The sequence below is a fragment of the Vulpes vulpes genome, chromosome 3 (assembly GCF_048418805.1).
Source record: "Vulpes vulpes isolate BD-2025 chromosome 3, VulVul3, whole genome shotgun sequence".
Classification (NCBI taxonomy): domain Eukaryota; kingdom Metazoa; phylum Chordata; class Mammalia; order Carnivora; family Canidae; genus Vulpes; species Vulpes vulpes.
The window spans coordinates 62,323,876-62,342,254 of NC_132782.1; the positions used below are offsets into that span (position 1 = coordinate 62,323,876).

Sequence of the window (18,379 nt, forward strand, 5' to 3'; positions counted from 1 at the left end):
GGAAGCAGGCGCCGCGGCCGGAAGTCGGCCCTCCCCGCCCTGCCGGCGCCTAGCGCTTCCGGGTCAGGGGTCGGCGCGCGGCACTTTCAAGCGCGGGCGGGCGGCGGGAGCGGCGGCGGCGGGGGTGCTGGTGGCGGTGGCGGTGCAGGGCGCGAGGCGGCGGCGGCCACGCTCCGGCCGGGCCCCCGCTGCTCCGGGCGGCGGCGCCATGGACGAGGCGGTGGGCGACCTGAAGCAGGCGCTGCCTTGCGTGGCCGAGGCGCCGACCGTGCATGTGGAGGTGCACCAGCGCAGCTGCAGGTGAGCCCCAGCGCCCCCGGCCCGGACCCGGGACCCGGACCCGGACCCCGACCCCGACCCCGACCCCGGCCCTGACTCATGCGGGCGCTCGCACGGCGCGAGAGAGGACGGGCTGCGGCTCCGGAGGGAGCGCGGGGCCTGCCCCGGGAGATGGGTCTGGGCCTGGGAGCAGGAGCCGCCCTTCCAGAGCTGCTTGCGCCCCCCCGGGACGCTCCCGGGCTCCGAGGGTCGCAGAGCGGGGGGGATCTGGGTCCCAGGGCCAGCCGGGGTCCCCAAGGGCCCTTGATGCGCTGCAAGCTGGGCTTCTCTCCAATGAACCACACCCCCGGGGCTCCTGGCAAAAGGCTTCCCTGGTAGAAGGCGCTGGGAGGTTTGCTCTTTCACTTGTAGTGGTCAGAGCCGGCCCTTCCTGAGCACTGGCTGTGCACTGCCTGGTCCCCAGCACCCGGACGTGCTGACCCACCCTCCCGGCCTGGTCCCCAGCACCGGGTGTGCTGACCCACCCTCCACGCCTGGTACCCAGCACCTGGACCTGCTGACCCACCCTCCACGCCTGGTCCCCAGCACCCGGACCTGCTGACCCACCCTCCACGCCTGGTCCCCAGCACCCGGACGTGCTGACCCACCCTCCCGGCCTGGTCTCCAGCACCCGGACGTGCTGACCCACCCTCCCGGCCTGGTCCCTAGCACCTGGGCGTGCTGACCCACTCTCCGGGCCACTGGTATAGCAGGAAGCACTGCTGCCACCCCTTTCTCTGAAGGAGAGCATACAGGTTCTGGATCATCCTCCAAGCACTCCCTGTAGCTGCAAGTGAGGTGCAGGTGGATCCGTAGGCAAGAGCTGTGCCATCTGCAGTGGCCTCACTTGAAGGCTTACTGTCACAGTCTAGTAAGCTGAGCCCTTATCTTCCTGTCTCCTTTGTTTTCCCAGCACTGCAAAAAAAGAAGACATTAAGCTGAGTGTAAGAAAGCTACTCAACAGGCATAATATTGTGTTTGGGGACTACAAGTGGAACGAGTTTGATGATCCTTTTCTGGCCAGAAACGTGCAGTCAGTGTCTATTGTCGACACAGAGTTAAAGGTGAAAGACCCACAGGTAATTGGTTCACCATGAAGAGGAATCTCTCATCCCCAGCTGAATATAGAGTCAGCGTCACAAGGGCACCAGGCTGGCTCAGTCTGGGGAGCATGTAATCTTGGCCTTAGGTTCAGCAGTTCAGGCTCCACATTAGATGTAGAATTTACTTTTAAAAAGGAAAAAAACAACAACAACAAAGTATCACAAATATTTGCTTGCTCCTTTGGTGATGTGTTGTCAGAAACTGGCAGGTTTATCTGTTGGCTTTTAAGAGGAGCACCGGCTCTGTAAAGAGCCAGGTACTGAAGTGGATGTGGCCTTCCTCTTGGGATGCCGCATAGTGGGGTGGTGGGCTGTGCTTATGAGACACCCCCACCCCCGCCCCGGCCCACTCCCTGTTCTTGTGATCAGTGGGGGTCTGGTGGGCTCACTGGGCACAGGACCATAGGAGGCGTGGGGGCTGCAGAGAGGAGGTGGACTTTCCTTCTAGAAGGTCCTCATTTAGTCCAGTGTAGACTACTCACTCACCATCTTTGCATGAGAGGGTAGATGCTGTGGGGCCTTTCTGTCACCATGAAGACAACCCAAAGATGGGAAGATGCAGCACCTATGTTTGTGTGGCTCACGTCTCATAAAGAATCAGTTTGTAAAAAAAAAAAAAAAAGAATCAGTTTGTAGGATTGGCTTGTCACTGAGATTTTGCTTGCAAGGTGGACCTCCCCATCTGTATGCTGGGACTAACGTTTGTGGCTATGTCAGTTTTATCTGTCATCCTAGATTTTGGCTAGCCGGAAGGAACCTGATGAGATTTCCACAGCCACAGTGTGGATGAAGGACAGCTTAACAGCCTAACTGGAGCTAGTAACCATGTTAATGTTCTCATCTTTGACCCTGCAGGTTCAGCTAGAGGAATTGTCTTGATGACAAGTGCGTGATTTTGTAGAGATACGTGAACGACTTATATATGTTGTTAAGAATAGTTCTATTTGAAATAATTGTTCTTCAGTCAGAGGTTGGCTAGGCAAATGATACATCCACACCCAATGTGGAATTACTAGGAAAAAGCACTGGTCAGATTTCTGTCTACTGACAGAAATGTTTCCAAGCTCTACCAAGGGGGAAAGGCACAGTTAGAAATCTGCAGTCAGGTGTATTTTGGTCAAATACGTGTGGCTGTGTCATAGACCAGAGCATGGGTGAGGCGGATGTGGAGGCCTTTGGCATTCTTCATTCTGTGTTTTTTGTACTATTCCACCTATTTTCAGGTTTATATGAAGCTTTCATGATTACAAAGAATAATTAAGGGCTTTCTTGAACAAAAGGGGCGGGGAGAAACATTTTAAAATTAGGTAATCCTGAATTTGAACATGAAAGCTTCTCTTCCTGATCTAAAAAGTGTTTTTTGACATTCTGCACGTTTGATCTTTGTTTTTGGAAATTACCATCTAATTTTGATGAATATAATTAGGAAGTGAGTTACTTTCAGTTTGCGTGGATTTATTTGATCTCTTTTCTCACCACAGCCCATTGATCTGGGTGCTTGCACAATTGCACTGCACGTCTTCCAGCTGAATGAGGGTGGCCCCAGCAGCGAGACTCTAGAGGAGGAAACCGAGAACATCACTGCGGCAAGTCACTGGGTCCTGCCTGCAGGTGCGGGACAGTGATGGTGGGCGGGCCACACCCAGGGACACAACATCAGGTGCTGGCATGTGACTCTCCCAAGTTGTTAGCTGAGAGGGCTGTATTCATCCCTAGGCTTTTGGGATGTCTTATTTCTTAAAGATGGAAAACATGTCACATAGAGGAGAGGAGAGGTCTCCACTGTGAAACTGTATCCCCTCAGGCAGGTCCCTCTGAGCTGGTGCGGATTGAGAATCTGGAGGTGTTCCTTTCCTGCCCAGTTGGTCACCTGCTGAGCCACTCTTTGTTCCTGCCTTCTCTGTGCTTCTCTGTGGACTTTGCCGTAGTTCTAGCAGGTGGAGTCCTGGGGTTAATTCCCTCCTTGGAGTTTATGTCTGAAGTCCTAACAGCTGGACTAGACCGGCCGCTGCCCTGCCCCAGTGCTGGCTAGCGGGGAGAGTGGTGGTGGGCCAGGGTCTGCGCTCCTGGCAGAGTGCAGGTCCACAAAAGACAATTGTGTGTGGTAACATGACAAGAAAATAACTGTATTCTATTGAATTATCTGTCAAAACTTATGTGACTGGCAGTTATTTAACATCTTTAGTTTTGGGCAGCCCGGGTGGCTCAGCGGTTTAGCGCCGCCTTCAACCCAGGGCGTGATCCTAGAGACCCGGGATCGAGTCCCACATCGGGCTCCCTGCATGGAGCCTACTTCTTCTTCTGCCTGTGTCTCTGTCTCTCTCTTTGTGGTGTCTCTCATGAATAAATAAATAAAACCTTTCAAAAAAAAACCAACAACTTCAGTTTTAAGAAGAATTGAAATTTTAAGAAAAGTTCAAAAGTTTAACTTTCTTATAGTAAGAATCTCAGCCAGCCACACATGGAGCAATGGAGAACATCCATGGCTCAGAGCAGACCTCATAGGTCAGTGTAATGCCTCCTTTCCTAAAATTAGGTTTTTGTTTTATTCTCTCCCAGCTGAATTCCATGGGCTTTGGGACAGCCTGGTATATGATGTGGAAGTCAAATCTCATGTAAGTTGCTGTGCTATTTTCCAAGAAGGCCGGTTGTTTAAAGTGGGATCAACATTGTATTGCTCTTCAACATCTTGTAACCCCTTGACTCCAATAGGCTTTGGGAACTTAGGTCCACCTACAGCCCATGTCCTGCGTATCTGTCCTTGGGTTGTCCCCCAGCAGAGTCAGTCTTGGGGAGAAAGGGGAAGGTGCCCAATATGAAGACAGCTTTCATTGATGGTGCTCTTAACAGCCCACAGGGACTGGGGAGGCAGGGCCGGGGGCAGACAGAGCAGGTGGGCAGGCCCAAGTGAGCACCAGCTCCTCTGAGCCCCCTTCAAGGGGAGGGGTCCTTCTGTAGGCTGTGGGGGACACTGGAGGCCCAGCCCCCCAGACACAGAGTCCTGGCTAGTGTCCTGAGCACACATGCTGTGCTTACCCACTGCTCTGTTGTCCCCGAGGTGGGAGCTTACTCATCACTTGATAAATCTCATCGTTCTGTATCATCACTTTTAGTCAAAGTGACCTTCGCATTTGTCCTTTATGCTTACAATAGTAGCAGCCAGCCTATCCTCCTGTTTTGAGTTTCTTCTAAACCGAGAGCCTGTGAGGCATCTGCATGCAGTGGTGCTGGCAGCCTCTGAGGGGTGGCCGGGTGCCCATCCGCCCTCCTTGGGCATGAGCTCTAGCAGCACCTCTGGTAGGAATTCTCTACCCTGTCCGCAGCTTTGACTGCATTCTACCTTTCTTCACTCAGCTTCTCGACTATGTGATGACAACTTTACTGTTCTCAGACAAGAATGTCGACAGCAATCTCATTGCCTGGAACCGGGTAGTGCTGCTGCACGGTAAGGCGTGTGGGGTGTCACTTATATAACAAGATAAACTGTGTGAAATCAGGCTTTTTTATTTGTCCCATTGACTTCTTTGAGGATTTACCATTCTGTTTTCTGATGCAGCCAGAGTTGTCCTAGAATGTACCTTCCCTGAGGAGCCAATCTAACTCGCATTACTCGGGGCATCTGCTACTTGACCCTTCACTTGGTGGCCACTCACTGCCTTGGGACTTTCCTATGTTATTGTCAAACTTTTCAAATAACTGCCTAATTCCCCCAAGTGATCATACGAACCTTAGGGTAGAAGTTGCCTCATGTTTCTTTGCAGTATCCTTAGAGCTTCACTTTGTGACCGTAAACCACAACCATACTTTACTGAAATTCTGTCTGAATCTTCTCTGAGGAAGACACTGGGTTTTTTCTTGATGTCAGTGGTTAGAAAGGAATCCAGAGAATACTCAAATGATAGTGAGGTGGGGTGCAAAGTAATTAGCTTCTTCCACCAGTTAAGGCTATAGGCTGCTGTGCCATCTTAAAGTGTCTTAAGCAGCAGATATTCTCAGCACGTTGTCCTACTAGTTCTGAGTTGGTGATCCACAGGTATTCTAATTAGTGAAAGAGCTCATTTTCTCTTTAGAATTATGTGTTTTTATTTTGTTTTGTTTTTTAATTATCAAGACCGTGTGCAGAAAATCAGAGTTGAATGTCTCTGCATTTCCTAACAGATGCATTTGTTCTTCTAATTAGTTATCTCAGAGCTGCCACCAGGCCCCATGCTAAGTGGCACATGGGGAAGAAGCTGTGGGAATGGGGGGCCCTTGCCTGGCCATGGTTGTGGTTGAGTGTGGGCCTCAGTGAAATGATTGCCATGAGAGACACTTGACCTTTCGCAAGGTGCCTCAGTGAGCGGATTTTATAGAGGATCGGGACAAGGATGGTGTCAGTGAAGACAGAGACCAGGAAATGTAGTGCTTGCTCGGGATGCTGAGGAGACCCACGTGCCAGGAAGCAGTGTGGTATTGGGGTCTTGGAAGCTAAGACCAGAGACACAAGCTGAGTTCAAACTAGGAAGAAATGGAAAAGACTCGTGAAGCCTGTTGTTGACATTTTGTGGCATTCACCCTGCTTGCAGCCTTCTTTGTGAGTCAGTGAGCAGTACTTGGGGTGATAGCATTCGTAGCATTAAGCGCTGCTCCCCATTTTGTCTGCTGTGGGTAATGCAACTACTGTTGTTTCAAGAAACCTGTTGCAGAGCTGACTTAACATTTGCTTGGGTTTTGTTGCAGGTCCTCCGGGAACTGGAAAAACATCTCTGTGTAAAGCATTAGCCCAGAAACTGACCATTAGGCTTTCAAGCAGGTAACGTGGTAATTCGAGAACGGAGAGCTGGACAAGATTGCCTGTTTCTCTGTGGCACAGAGGGGTTTTTATTTTTTCATGATGTCCCTTGACCCACACGAAGTCCCTCTCTTTCAGGCAGGTTAACTAATGCCTTTGTACTCAGCAGTGCCCTGAGACCCTTCTCAGTCATTTTAAATTGATGCTGCTGGCTTTACTTCAAGTATGTGGTCTTTCTGGTGACTGTCCCATACACGTCAGGACACAGTGTCTGCTCTCAGGGATGGGACTCAGCGGCAGCTTGGGATGCATACTGCTCTTGCTGACAACACTGCTCTGTCACCTGGGAGAGGAGTGGCCAGCCTCTCAGGGTGGGTCTGTTTCTCCATCGTTGTGCTTAGACACCCTGTGCCCGTTTTTTCAGCTACCTCCCATTTTCTAGGAACCCATTTATTCACACGTTCAATCGCCTAATATTGTCCCGTGGCCACTTGGGTGCTGTTTTGTCTTAATGGGCTTTTAGAATTTTATGTGTTCCATTTTGGGTCATTTTCTAAAATATCTAATCTGCTTTTAATTCTATTCAGTGACATCTTCATTTCTGATGGTGTTTTTCTTTTCTGGAGGCTCTGCTTGGTTCCTTTTATGCCTCTCAGGTCTCTCATTGTGCTCTTGCTAAAATGCTTAAGCACTGGCGTTTTGACTTCATTCTCTACTAATTCCATCATTGTTGTCAGTTCTGAGTCTCTTGATTGATGGTTGTTTCTCTTGCTTTGGGGTCAATTTCTGCTTCTTGTCCTATAGGGTAAGTTTTGATTAAAGGCAAGCACTGTTTTTGTTGGGTTTTGTTCTAGCGAGTATTTCAGTTACTTGTGATTTGGTGTGATCCTCTTAAGGTTTGTTTTTAAGCTTTGTTGGAGAGAGGTCTAGACCGAATGTTGAACCGAGGCCCTTCCAGGGTCTCAGCCTGGCACCCTGAGTGATAGCAGGTACTGTCCACTGGGGCCGTTGGGAACGTGAATGTCCCAGCTGCAAATGGCTGGAACTGTGTGGCTCTCGGCTCTCTGGCCTCATGGGATTTCCCCTTTGAAGCATACTCGAGTGTTCAGAAAAGACCCAGAAGGACCCCGTGATGATTCCTAGAGTTTTAGTCCTGCTTATCTGCACCCCTTCTGGAACTCTGCTCTGCAGACCCCAGCTGCTTCAGGCTTCTGGAACTCAGGCCTGTGTGTCCAAGTCCACCCAGCGGCTGCGCACTTCTTGGGTCCCCTCCAGGGTTGTGGTTGGAAGGTGCTGCAGGCAGCCAGAGCAGTTGTCGGGCTCCCTCAGTCCCGTGTGGGTTAACAGTCCTTCATGTCTGCTCCAGTCCCTTCACATATGCTGTTGCAGTTTTGTCTCTTGTTCTCTGGTTGATTAATTTGGAGAGTTAATCTGATACTTATTGCTCCAATATGACTTTAGAAGGGAATCCTATGAGGTATACTTTAATCTATTTTACTTCTTTTAAAGGATGTAAGTATTTTTATGTAGGGAAATTGCTCTATTTCTACTGTTTATTCTATGTTTAACAACTTGGTTTTCATCTTGACTTATTGAAATGCACCCATGTTTTCAAGATCTCTTGGGGTGGTTTCCTAAAACACCAGAGACTAAGGATGTTACTAATAAATACAACTGTACAACCATCTAGAAATATGCATTTATTTTGTGGCTTATAAATTGTAAGAATAAACCTTAGCCTTTGTTGCTCTTCTTATCAAAATGCTTTAGAATTAAACATTAACATTCAGGCCATCTTTATATCATTGGGTTGTTTCTCCCTTTCCTCTTTTGTAAACAGAAAAGAAGTGATTTGGAAGTGATTATTTTTCTCGTGTGGACTTTCAAGGTGCAGGGGACCTGGCTTAGCTTCCCTTCTGTCTCAGTCTTACCCTGTTTGATTTTAGTTAGAACTAAGCCCATGCAGGTCTCGGCCACCTCCAGTGTGCAAAGAGGGTCAGCACTAGATTCCAGTCAGTATGTGGAACGTCACTATGACATTCACTTTGGGGCGTCTGGGCACCCCAGAGCTCAGGCAGTGATTCTGTGTTAGGAAACAGATTGTCACGCTTATTTGGGTTTTACAGAAGAAGGAAAGCTTATTCAGCTCCAGCAAACAACTTCTGATGATGTTTTGTTTTGCTTGCTGTGTTATTATTGGTAATACTTCTTATAACACTAGGGGTGTGAACTGTGAGTAGGTTAGAAGTAAGGGAGATTTTACTCTTGCTTTGATTCAAATGAAGCTGTTATTCAATTCAAAACACTTTGTTTGCTTCAACCAGAACCACTGACCGTATATCATTAAGTTTTCATAATTATTTGAGCCCTTGTTGGTATTATCTTGAGGTGATTCATGATTACTTCCAGCCTGGTTGGTAGCTGGTGATATAACCAGTTAGTGGGCAGTGTGAAAAAAGGAGTGGTTGCCACTGGGGATGCCATAGGAATGATTTATAGACCGATTGTCTTAACTTTGTTTTATCTTCCCAGGTACCAGTATGGCCAACTAATTGAAATAAACAGCCACAGCCTCTTTTCTAAGTGGTTTTCAGAAGTAAGTATTGGCATCACTTCTACTTCTCAGGATTGCTGACCACGTAGTTGAAAAGGTCCCACATAGTAGGCAAACTTCCTTTACCAGGAGCATTAGAAATGGTAACACATGACAGTGGGGCTGACTTAAGGGTCAGAGAGAAGTTCCAGAACTAAGCAGTAACTTGGAAATAGTGTGAGACTTGAGAGGACCCTCTGCTGGTCACATCCAGACCTTTGGGTGGGACAGATCCTCAACTTAGGGAAAGGACCCACATTCTAGCAAGGGTCGCATCCTCAGCTGAGCATGCCCTCAGGGCTCAGCCAGGGTGATGCTGTAGGGGCCCCTCACCCAGGAGAGCTCTACGCAGGTGCCTGTGTCAGAAGATCCCTCGGGTGGTGAGCCAGGATGGGGAGCCCCTGTAAGGTGTGCACCCACCAGCTTATATGTTTGTATCCATGACCCATCTTGTTCCCGGTCATGGAGACGGTGTGGAAAGAGAAGGAGGAAGTGCACTGAGGTGTGAGGCGCTCATGCCAAGTGGCCCGGAGCTGAGCCAGTGTGGGTCCAGACTCACTGCCCTGGCACATGGAGCAGGACAAGGTGGCATGTGCGTCGGCCTTCTCCCGTGTGGCCCTACCTTCTGGGATTTAGGGATTTCTCCAAGGGGCCTTCAGGAGACAGTGAGCTTGTGGGGCCCTCTGGCTCAGACTGAGCTGGGTAGGGACCATGGATTCGAAAGTGCAAGTCAACACTGAAGGATCATTTCGGTTCCAGAGTGGCAAGCTGGTAACAAAGATGTTCCAGAAGATTCAGGACTTAATCGATGACAAAGATGCCCTGGTATTTGTGCTGATTGATGAGGTAGGCATGTCTGGACATCACACCCGGGACTGATGCAAATCCAAGCACTGGCTGAGCCTGGCCTCCATCCGGCATTGCAATCACGCAGCCCGCTCCTCCTGGGCGTCCTGCGTGGGGGCACTCCCAGCATGGCAAGCTCATACGCGCATGCACCTGTTCCTCACTTGCTCAGTTGATGCTCCTGGGGCAACGTTCTGGCCTTTTCCACCTTTTGTCCCGTCCCCACAGGTGGAGAGCCTCACGGCTGCCCGCAATGCTTGCAGGGCAGGCACCGAGCCTTCAGATGCCATCCGCGTGGTCAACGCCGTCTTGACCCAGATCGATCAGATTAAGAGGTAATGGTGATGTGGTGGCGGCACATGAGGAGCCAAGGCAGAGTGTGAGGGGCCTGCACACCCCTAGGTCTTAACTTCTGCCTCCTGTTTATGGAGATGGGGTTGCTGCTGCTGTGTATTGGTTCTGTCTACACCCATGTGAGGTATAGTGTATCTGTTACATGCAGAGCTTAGGAATTAAGTACTTGTACTAAACTACTAAAAACATAAAGCGAAGCTTGAGTATAAAAGGTGGTCACAGCTGGGGTGCGGCCCTGCCCTCCAGAGTGGCACTCAGGAGCCAGCTTGCTACATGTGGACTTGCAGGGAACTGAGCTGTGCTAAGGGTTCTTTGCTCCAGGCCTTCGGGGAAGTTTCACCACAGAGAGGCTCTGGTTGCCTAAGACACTGCTATCGGCTGTTGGGGTCCGCAGGGCCACTTGTGTGAGGTACGGGCCCGCCCGTACCTCCTGCCCTGCCCCCATCTGGCTTCCACCCCCGCCTTCTTCACCTGAGGGCCATTGCTCTCCAAGGAGTTGGTGACAGCATCTGAACCCGGCAAACCTCTCCTGCCTCCCAGGCCACCTCAGTTTCTGCCACTGGCCTCTCCTCTCTTCAGGCGGCCTGGGCAGCCCATGCCTGGCCTTCTACCCTCTTCTGTCGCTCAGCCTTCAGAGGCCTGTGGTCTTCCTGGGCCAGGTCAGGTGCACTCATTCAGCACTGAAACCCCCACATCCAGGGCTCCCAGGGCATGGATGGCCTCGTGGGGTACCACTACTCGAGCCAGTAGGTGGGGCCCCACGCCCCTGGGACCTTGTAGGGTAGGCTCCAGCGGGGATGGTGACACGAGGGCCTCCGGTCTTGCGCACCCTCCTGTCCCCTTTACTTCAGGTCCCTCGGGGTGACTTCCCAGCCAGCCTTCGTGTGGGTCTGACTCCTGGGCTCCTAGGATCCAAGCACTCCCCGCCCCCACCCTCACTGGTTCACCCCTGCTCACCCTGCGTTATGCATCCAGCAGCTAAAGCTGGCCCTCTGGCCCTAGGGGACCCTGCGGCGTTTACCGCCCGCGAGCCCCCGCGGTTGTCTTATGCCTGCTCTGTGCTGGCCCACATCAGTGAGCAGACTAGACAAAGGTGCCTTCTCGTGCAGCTTCGGAACTAAAGGGGAAGGAGCTGGTACCTAGGATAAATAGTCTGCTTCATGACATGTGGGGGTCATGAGAACGTGTGCAGAGCAGTTACTGGGCAGGTTGATGGGGTGGTCATGGCTCTGCACACAGGTGAGAGCTTGGCCGCGCTGTGGCTGAGGAAGGAGAGGGAACAGTTAAGGTTGGGGGGGGGGGGGGCCGCTGGTACCTAGGAGAACTTTCCAGAAGGCAGAGGAGTAGAGGATCTGCTTGGTGTCTTGTGTCGCCGTCAAGAGAGCCTGGTGGGAGTCGGAGTCTGGCAGGCGCTCAGGGATGAGCCTCGGAAGGCCTTATGGGCTGGTGTCAGGACATGGAGTGCAGCCTGCTGGAACGCTGGCTGAACACTGGGACCTCCAGGAGTAGGGGGTGTGAGGGAGTCATGGAGGCACCTGGTGACTGGCATGTCCTCTGCCTCCAGGCACTGCAACGTGGTGATTCTGACTACTTCTAACATCACGGAGAGGATTGACGTGGCCTTTGTGGACAGGGCTGACATCAGGCAATACATCGGGCCACCCTCTGCGGCAGCCATCTTCAAAATCTACCTCTCCTGTTTGGAAGAACTGATGAAGGTACTGGCTGTCCTTTCATTCTTTTAGCAGTGGATTTCTGGTGTTCTCTTCTGTTTGTTCCCTGACATAGCTCAGAATAGATCATTCCAACATGGAGTTAGTTATCTGATCATGACGTTAACCCTCTTAGGTTGAAAACTGCAGTTATGACTTGAAGGTTGAGTTGATATTTGAAATCGTGGCCACTGATTCATTAGGTCAGCCTGACTAGAGGTCACAGTTCATAGGGATCCTGATTGGAGGTAACAGCACACAGGGAGGTCAGCCTGACTGGAGGTCACGGTGCTCGGGGAAGTCAGCCTGACCAGAGGTCACGGTGCTCAGGGAAGTCAGCCTGACCGGAGGTCACGGCCCACGGGGAGGTCAGCCTGACTGGAGGTCACAGTTCACAGGGATTCTGACTGGAGGTCACAGCATACGGGGAGGTCAGCCTGACTGGAGGTCACAGTGCTCAGGGAGGTCAGCCTAACCAGAGGTCATGGCCCACGGGGAGGTCAGCCTGACTGGAGGTCACAGTTCACAGGGATCCTGACTGGAGGTCACAGCATACGGGGAGGTCAGCCTGACTGGAGGTCACGGTGCTCAGGGAGGTCAGCCTGACCAGAGGTCACAGCTCTCAGGGACGTCAGCCTGACCAGAGGTCACGACGCACGGGAGGTCACGGCGCTCGGGGAGGTCAGCCTGACTGGAGGTCACAGTGCTCAGGGAGGTCAGCCTAACCAGAGGTCATGGCCCACGGGGAGGTCAGCCTGATTGGAGGTCACAGTTCACAGGGATCCTGACTGGAGGTCACAGCATACGGGGAGGTCAGCCTGACTAGAGGTCACAGTGCTCAGGGAGGTCAGCCTAACCAGAGGTCATGGCCCACGGGGAGGTCAGCCTGACTGGAGGTCACAGTTCACAGGGATCCTGACTGGAGGTCACAGCATACAGGGAGGTCAGCCTGACTGGAGGTCACGGTGCTCAGGGAGGTCAGCCTGACCAGAGGTCACGGCTCTCGGGGACGTCAGCCTGACCAGAGGTCACGGCGCACGGGAGGTCAGCCTGACCGGACGTCATGGCGCATGGAGGAACCCCGCCTGGCACCACGGAGCTGGGGCCCCAATGCCCCCAGCAAGGATGACGTCGCCCATGGTGGGCATAGGAGAACTGGTCGTGGTGTGTGCATCCCACCCTGCTTTTCTGTGGCAGAGAGAAAGGGAGGTGCCCTATGGAGCTGTGATTTGAGGTCCTTGGTAAACATCAGAAAGTGTCACTGTCGGGAAATCGGCATGGTGAGATCCTGCCAGCAGTCACAAGCGCACGGAGGCTGTGCATCCAGGAGATGCTCTAAGGCTTAGACAAATGTATAGACTTTTCTAGGAGCTGAAGACATTCCGGTGGCCTAGTGCAGATTTGGCTGCTCCTGAAGGCCGTCACCTGAGACTGGCCCACTGTGTCAGGAGCCAGCAGTTCTCGTGTGCCTGGATGGCCTGTGTCACGGGCAGGCAGTCCCAGGAAGGCTGCAGGGGGCCTGAGGGACTGTCACTTTAGAAAGAGGAGAATAAGGAATGCCTGGGTGGCTCAGTGGTTGAGCGTCTGCCTTCAGTCTAGGGCATGTGATCCTGGAGTCCCACATCGGGCTCCCTGCACGGAGCCTGCTTCTCTCTCTGCCTGTGTCTCTGCCTGTGTCTCTGTGTTTCTCATGAATAATAAATAAATAAAAATGGAAGGAAGGAAGGGAGGGAGGGAGGGAAAAAAAGAGAAAGAAAGAGAGAAAGAGAAGGAAGGAAGGAAAGGAAAGGAAAAGGAAAGGGAAAGGAAAGGAAAAGAAAAAGGAAAAGAAAGAAAGAAAACACTCCTAACACAAACCATGTTTCTTAAATTTACCCACAGTCTTCACCAACCCTCCAAAAAGAGTTCACGTGAGGAGTCATTCCACAGTGGTCACTGGGCACCCTGATGCGTTTAGCCTGGGCGGGAACTCAGGGGCCCAAGTCCAGGGTCAGGCTGCACCATTGGACCACACAACAGTCTGATCATAAAAATGATGCATGGAGACTGTCCTAGAAAGGCCAGCTCAGGCCAGGTCCTGGCTCCTGGGCCAGCTCTGCTCCCCTGGGCTAAGGTGTAGCACTGAAGCCCAGGACCAGGCAGGCCTGGGCCCCCCAAATCCCTCCCTGCCATGACAATGCAGTCAAGACACCTCCTGACCAAAGGCACAGAAGAGGGTGGGCTGCTGCTCCCTGAGGCATGGTTTTCCCTGTCTTGGAAGGAGTGGGGGTGTGCAAATGAGCAAGAGGGGAGCAGCCGGCAGCTGGTGTGGCTGCGCCCGCACTGCCATGGGATGGCATGTGGTTGCCTGCTCCCTGGGTGCCATCCCCGTGGCTGACAGGGAGGGCACACTGTGCCCTGCTGAGCCTGCCATAATGCCCTGTCTCTGTCTCCAGTGTCAGATCATATACCCTCGCCAGCAGCTGCTGACCCTCCGGGAGCTGGAGATGATTGGCTTCATTGAAAACAACGTGTCGAAGTTGAGCCTTCTCCTGAGTGAAATTTCAAGGTGTGAATTGACTTCATTGCACCAAGAAAAGTGCCTCTGTTGTGGTGATGGGCGGGGCGTAGCTGGCTGTAGCAGCCTGAGGTGGCAGTTTGCTGTCCAAGGGCAGGGAGTTGAATCCTGAGGCCTCTGTCCTGTACGTGCCAAGGGCCCTTGACCACTGCGATCTCGGGTTCCTGGGCCAGAGTGTCAGCTGCCCTCCCACAGGCGGCTTTCAAAACTTGGAAACAGCACTGTGCTTCTGTCTGTAAAGGTAGACGTTCAAATCAAGGCTCTCGACATCTCAATGGTTTCTAAAATGGTATTTGTAAAATTTGTACAAACTGCCAAGAAGAAAACATGGGAAGCTTCTGTTTGAGCAAGCGGAGTAAAGAACTGCAGCGTCCTGTGCTTGGTGCTTTGGGAGGGGAAGGAGAGAGCACACCCAGAGCCCTGGCTGTCAGGAGGGACGTGCTCCGCACTGAGCCTCAAGGGGGGGCCGCACATGCATGGGGGCCCACGACTACAGTGCTGTCAGCCTCCCAGATGGCTTTGGTGATCGAGGGCATGAGGAGGGAAGGCAGGGAGATGGAGCAGAGCCTCAAAGGACAGAACTGTGATAAACTGGAGAGAGATGGGGTGGCCGCAGGTGCCCTGTGTGCAAGGGGACCTCAGCTGGGTGATGCTGCAGAGATGAGGTGGCCACAGTCCCCAGGCCACGTTCTGCCCAGGGAGCATGAACTTTCTGAAGCCATGAGGCTTGTGGAAGGTTTTGAACAAAGGGATAGCCTGATGAACATTGTTTTTTGAGTAAATCTGTTGAAGAGATTTAAACTGATTGACAAGGGGCTGGGAGGGGCATTCAGACACTTGTGCAAAAGTACTAGACTCCGAGCAGCCTGGTTCCTGGGGCTGTGCCGCTGGTGGTGCCTATGGTGTCATGTGTGTGCTCCAAGGCAGGTGGCGTGTCATCCCGCCTTGGGCCATAGCTGGGGACTGGGGGAGACCAGCCCCCCTCGAGACCCACTGGTGGGGGGACAACATTCAGAGATGAGGGATCCCGGCTTGAACCTGTTCCCCAAACCTGGTTCTGCCCACAGGAAGAGTGAGGGCCTCAGTGGCCGCGTCCTGAGAAAACTCCCTTTTCTGGCTCACGCGCTGTACATCCAGGTGAGTCTTCCGCAGCCGTCCCTGCCTCTGGCTCTCTGCCCTCCCTGCCACCGCTCTGTGTGGCAGGGCAGGGCCTCGCTGGGCATCGCATGGGACACCATCGACCTGATTTCTCTCCATGTCTAAGAGATGGGTTCCTGGGCAAGAGGAGGCTTATGGCTTGCTGCCTCTGTGGTGACCAGGGGGTGCTGGCGCCTCACACACATCCGTGGCTCACTGAGAGCCATACTGGCCCTCCTTGACCCTCACTGACCCTCCCTTGCCCTCCCTGGCCCTCTCTGACTCTCCCTGGCCCACCCTGGCCCTCCCCAGCCCTCCCTGCCCCACTCGGAGCACCCATGCAAAATAGCACGGTGGAGTCCCCCTGCCTGCCCCATGCTGTGGCTGTGCCCCTGCAGCTGCTAGTGGCCCTGGCGAAGGCAGGCACAGCCCACGTGCCCATATCTCCTTCTAGGCCCCCACTGTCACCATTGAGGGCTTCCTCCAGGCCCTGTCTCTGGCGGTGGACAAGCAGTTTGAAGAGAGGAAGAAGCTCTCATCTTGCATTTGATCTGGGCTCCTGGCCCCAGGATTTCTAATTGTGAACACGACCAGAAGTGATGTCACTCCTCACGGCAGCAACTGCCCAGAAATCTCCCAACACTCGGCCCAGGTGTACAGGCCAGAAGCCCACAAGGCTGAGCAGTGTTCACAGACATGTGTTATTATTTACGTGTTTTTAAGACAAACAGCCTGTTGTGTTCACTGTTTTGAAAGACGATCACTTAAGTTCTGTTCTGTAAAGAACCGTCTTGTGCTCATTTCATTCTGTGTCTGGCCGATCGGACACAAAATGCTGACAAATGTTGGAAGAAGGCAGTTAACATAGGTTTTAAGAAACAAAAGAGAAAGCTTACCGCCTTAAAGAAGAATGTAATCATAGCATTAAAAATGCCCACCTCACTGAAGCCAGAAGGCAGCCTTTGCTTCCTGCCCCAAGCTTGTTTTGTTTACTGCAAACATTTCAGACCCATGAATAAAGAACACCCTATTCCTGTGTCCTGAGACTTGAGACAAAAATTGCAGGTAGAGCATTCTTCGCGATACTCTGCTGGTGCTTTTTGAGGGAAAGGTTCAGCCTCCGCGTCAGGGGGCCTGTGCCACACCCCTTGGCGTCTGCAACAGGTGGTGTCGTGCAGTAGTGCTGCCTGTCGGGTCGTTCCTTCCCTCACGTGCCCATGGCTCCAGTGGAGATTCACGTGAACAATGTAAAGTAGCTGAGAATCAGGGTGTCTCTTGGAATGCCAGGTTTTGCTCTTATCTGATGCTAAAATTCTGTTTGTGTTTTATATACGTCTCTGAGGAACACGTTACTCTTTGTTACAGAACTTTGTAAGTACTAAAACTTTTTCCCCAGACTTTTCTCACTCTGAATTTTATTAAAATATTATTCACATGAATAATTAGCCTTGAACCTGTGCCATGCTTTGAGTTGTAGGAGGGGACTGTGCCCGTTTGTGGGAATGGCAGCAAGAACCAGATTCAGAGCCTGGAGCCTCCTGCCTGGAGACCAGAGCCTGGCCCTGTGGTTCCTCAAGACCCTGAAGTGGGGGTCAGGAAAAGGGGCGCGCCATGCTCCAGGATCAGAGACCCTGAGACAACTTCATCTGGCCAGTTTGCTACTGAAATGCCTGCTACGGGTGCCTAGATGGAAGGAAGTGGCCGAGGCCCTGGGCTGGTGCAGGTGGGCAGAAAGACGGGGGTGTGGGGGGGGGTAGGTGGCAGGGGAGGAGAGGCCCGGAGGGACAGACCAGGTGGGCACAGGGCCCTAGAGGCCAGCCCCACAGGCAGAGGACGAGAAATCTAAGGGAGGGTAGGGTCCACCAGACCAAGACCCGTTTCTCAGAAAGTCGGTTCCAGAAGCTCTTGGGTGCATCTGATGCATCTGCCTGTGGGCCACTAGAGGGTGACACTGCCCCGTGCAGTGGGATAGGAGGGGTTTCCAGGGCTCAGCAAGGGCCCTGGTGTAGACAGACCAACTGGTCAGCAGAGGCCTTCTCTTCTCCCCATGTGCCATGTGTGTCCACATGTGTTTGTGCCTTGGGATGTGTGTAGGTACGGACTTCCCACCTCTTGGGATCTAGCAGGGGCTGCGGGGACACAAGTGTTCCCAGCCTGTCATGCTTCCTTAGGACCTAGCTCACAGGTGAGTTTAAGAAGCTGTAGGGGCCAATCCCACCCACTCAGCCATCCTGAGGGGCCTGCTGGAGACGGGTGGGCCAAAGTGTAAGAAGGGGGCCACACTGGGCCCCCGGACAGAGGACACAAGCCCAGTCTCCTTCCTGGCACAGGCTGTTATGGGCACTTCATGGGTGGTGGCCCCAACTCCCCACGTGCTCGTCACTGGGCACAGCTAGGTGCTCCTAGGGGCTCCCTGCCCCGGGGGCAGGTTCGTGAGGGGCAGCTGGACCATGTCCCTGTGGTGGGCAGCCCACTCCGCATTGGAGAAACAGGCCAGAGCGCTGCCTCCCTGCCGCAGCTGCCCGGGGGCCGTGAGCTTGATCCATGGGGAGGTGAGCACCACACAGGCAAGGCCTCTTCTGAGTCCTCCAAATCAGGGAGCACGAGCCACAACCCGAGGCCCCCTAGACCACCGTAGTCACGAGGCTGTGCCTGGTGAAGGGGTGTGGGCACCACATAGCCAAGCCTGAGGGAGTCCACGGTCATCACAGGGTTATGGTCCCAGAAGTTCCAGGCAGCGAGTGAACAGGAATGGGAGGGGCGCCCCCGGCCCCCTTCTACCACGTGCTGCTGGAGGCTGGGTTCCCAGGTGGTCTCCTGCTCTCTCCCAATGGGCAGGACCCGATGTAGAAAACTCGGCTCAATCTCAACAAGCGCAGCCAGGAGATGCAGGTGGCGCTGTGGCCATGTGGGCCCTCAAGCACCGAGGCCTGGTCCCTAGCCCCTTGTGCCCACCCACCCTCCTTGGCTGCCATGGCTCCACCTGGC

The 18,379-nt window shown here is 53.1% G+C and overlaps 1 protein-coding gene across 1 annotated transcript; it reads left to right on the top strand.

Annotated features, from left to right (window-relative positions):
* Window positions 1-56: 56 nt before the first annotated feature.
* On the top strand, window positions 57-16,833 carry TRIP13 (thyroid hormone receptor interactor 13). Its single transcript, XM_026019161.2, has 13 exons — window positions 57-300; window positions 1,232-1,397; window positions 2,903-3,032; window positions 3,981-4,036; window positions 4,776-4,866; window positions 6,141-6,213; window positions 8,725-8,788; window positions 9,545-9,631; window positions 9,860-9,966; window positions 11,550-11,703; window positions 14,133-14,245; window positions 15,322-15,391; window positions 15,846-16,833. Exons 1-13 carry the CDS (start codon window positions 209-211, stop codon window positions 15,939-15,941), a joined length of 1,299 nt encoding a protein of 432 aa, XP_025874946.1. The 5' UTR covers window positions 57-208; the 3' UTR covers window positions 15,942-16,833.
* The last annotated feature ends 1,546 nt before the right edge of the window (window positions 16,834-18,379 follow it).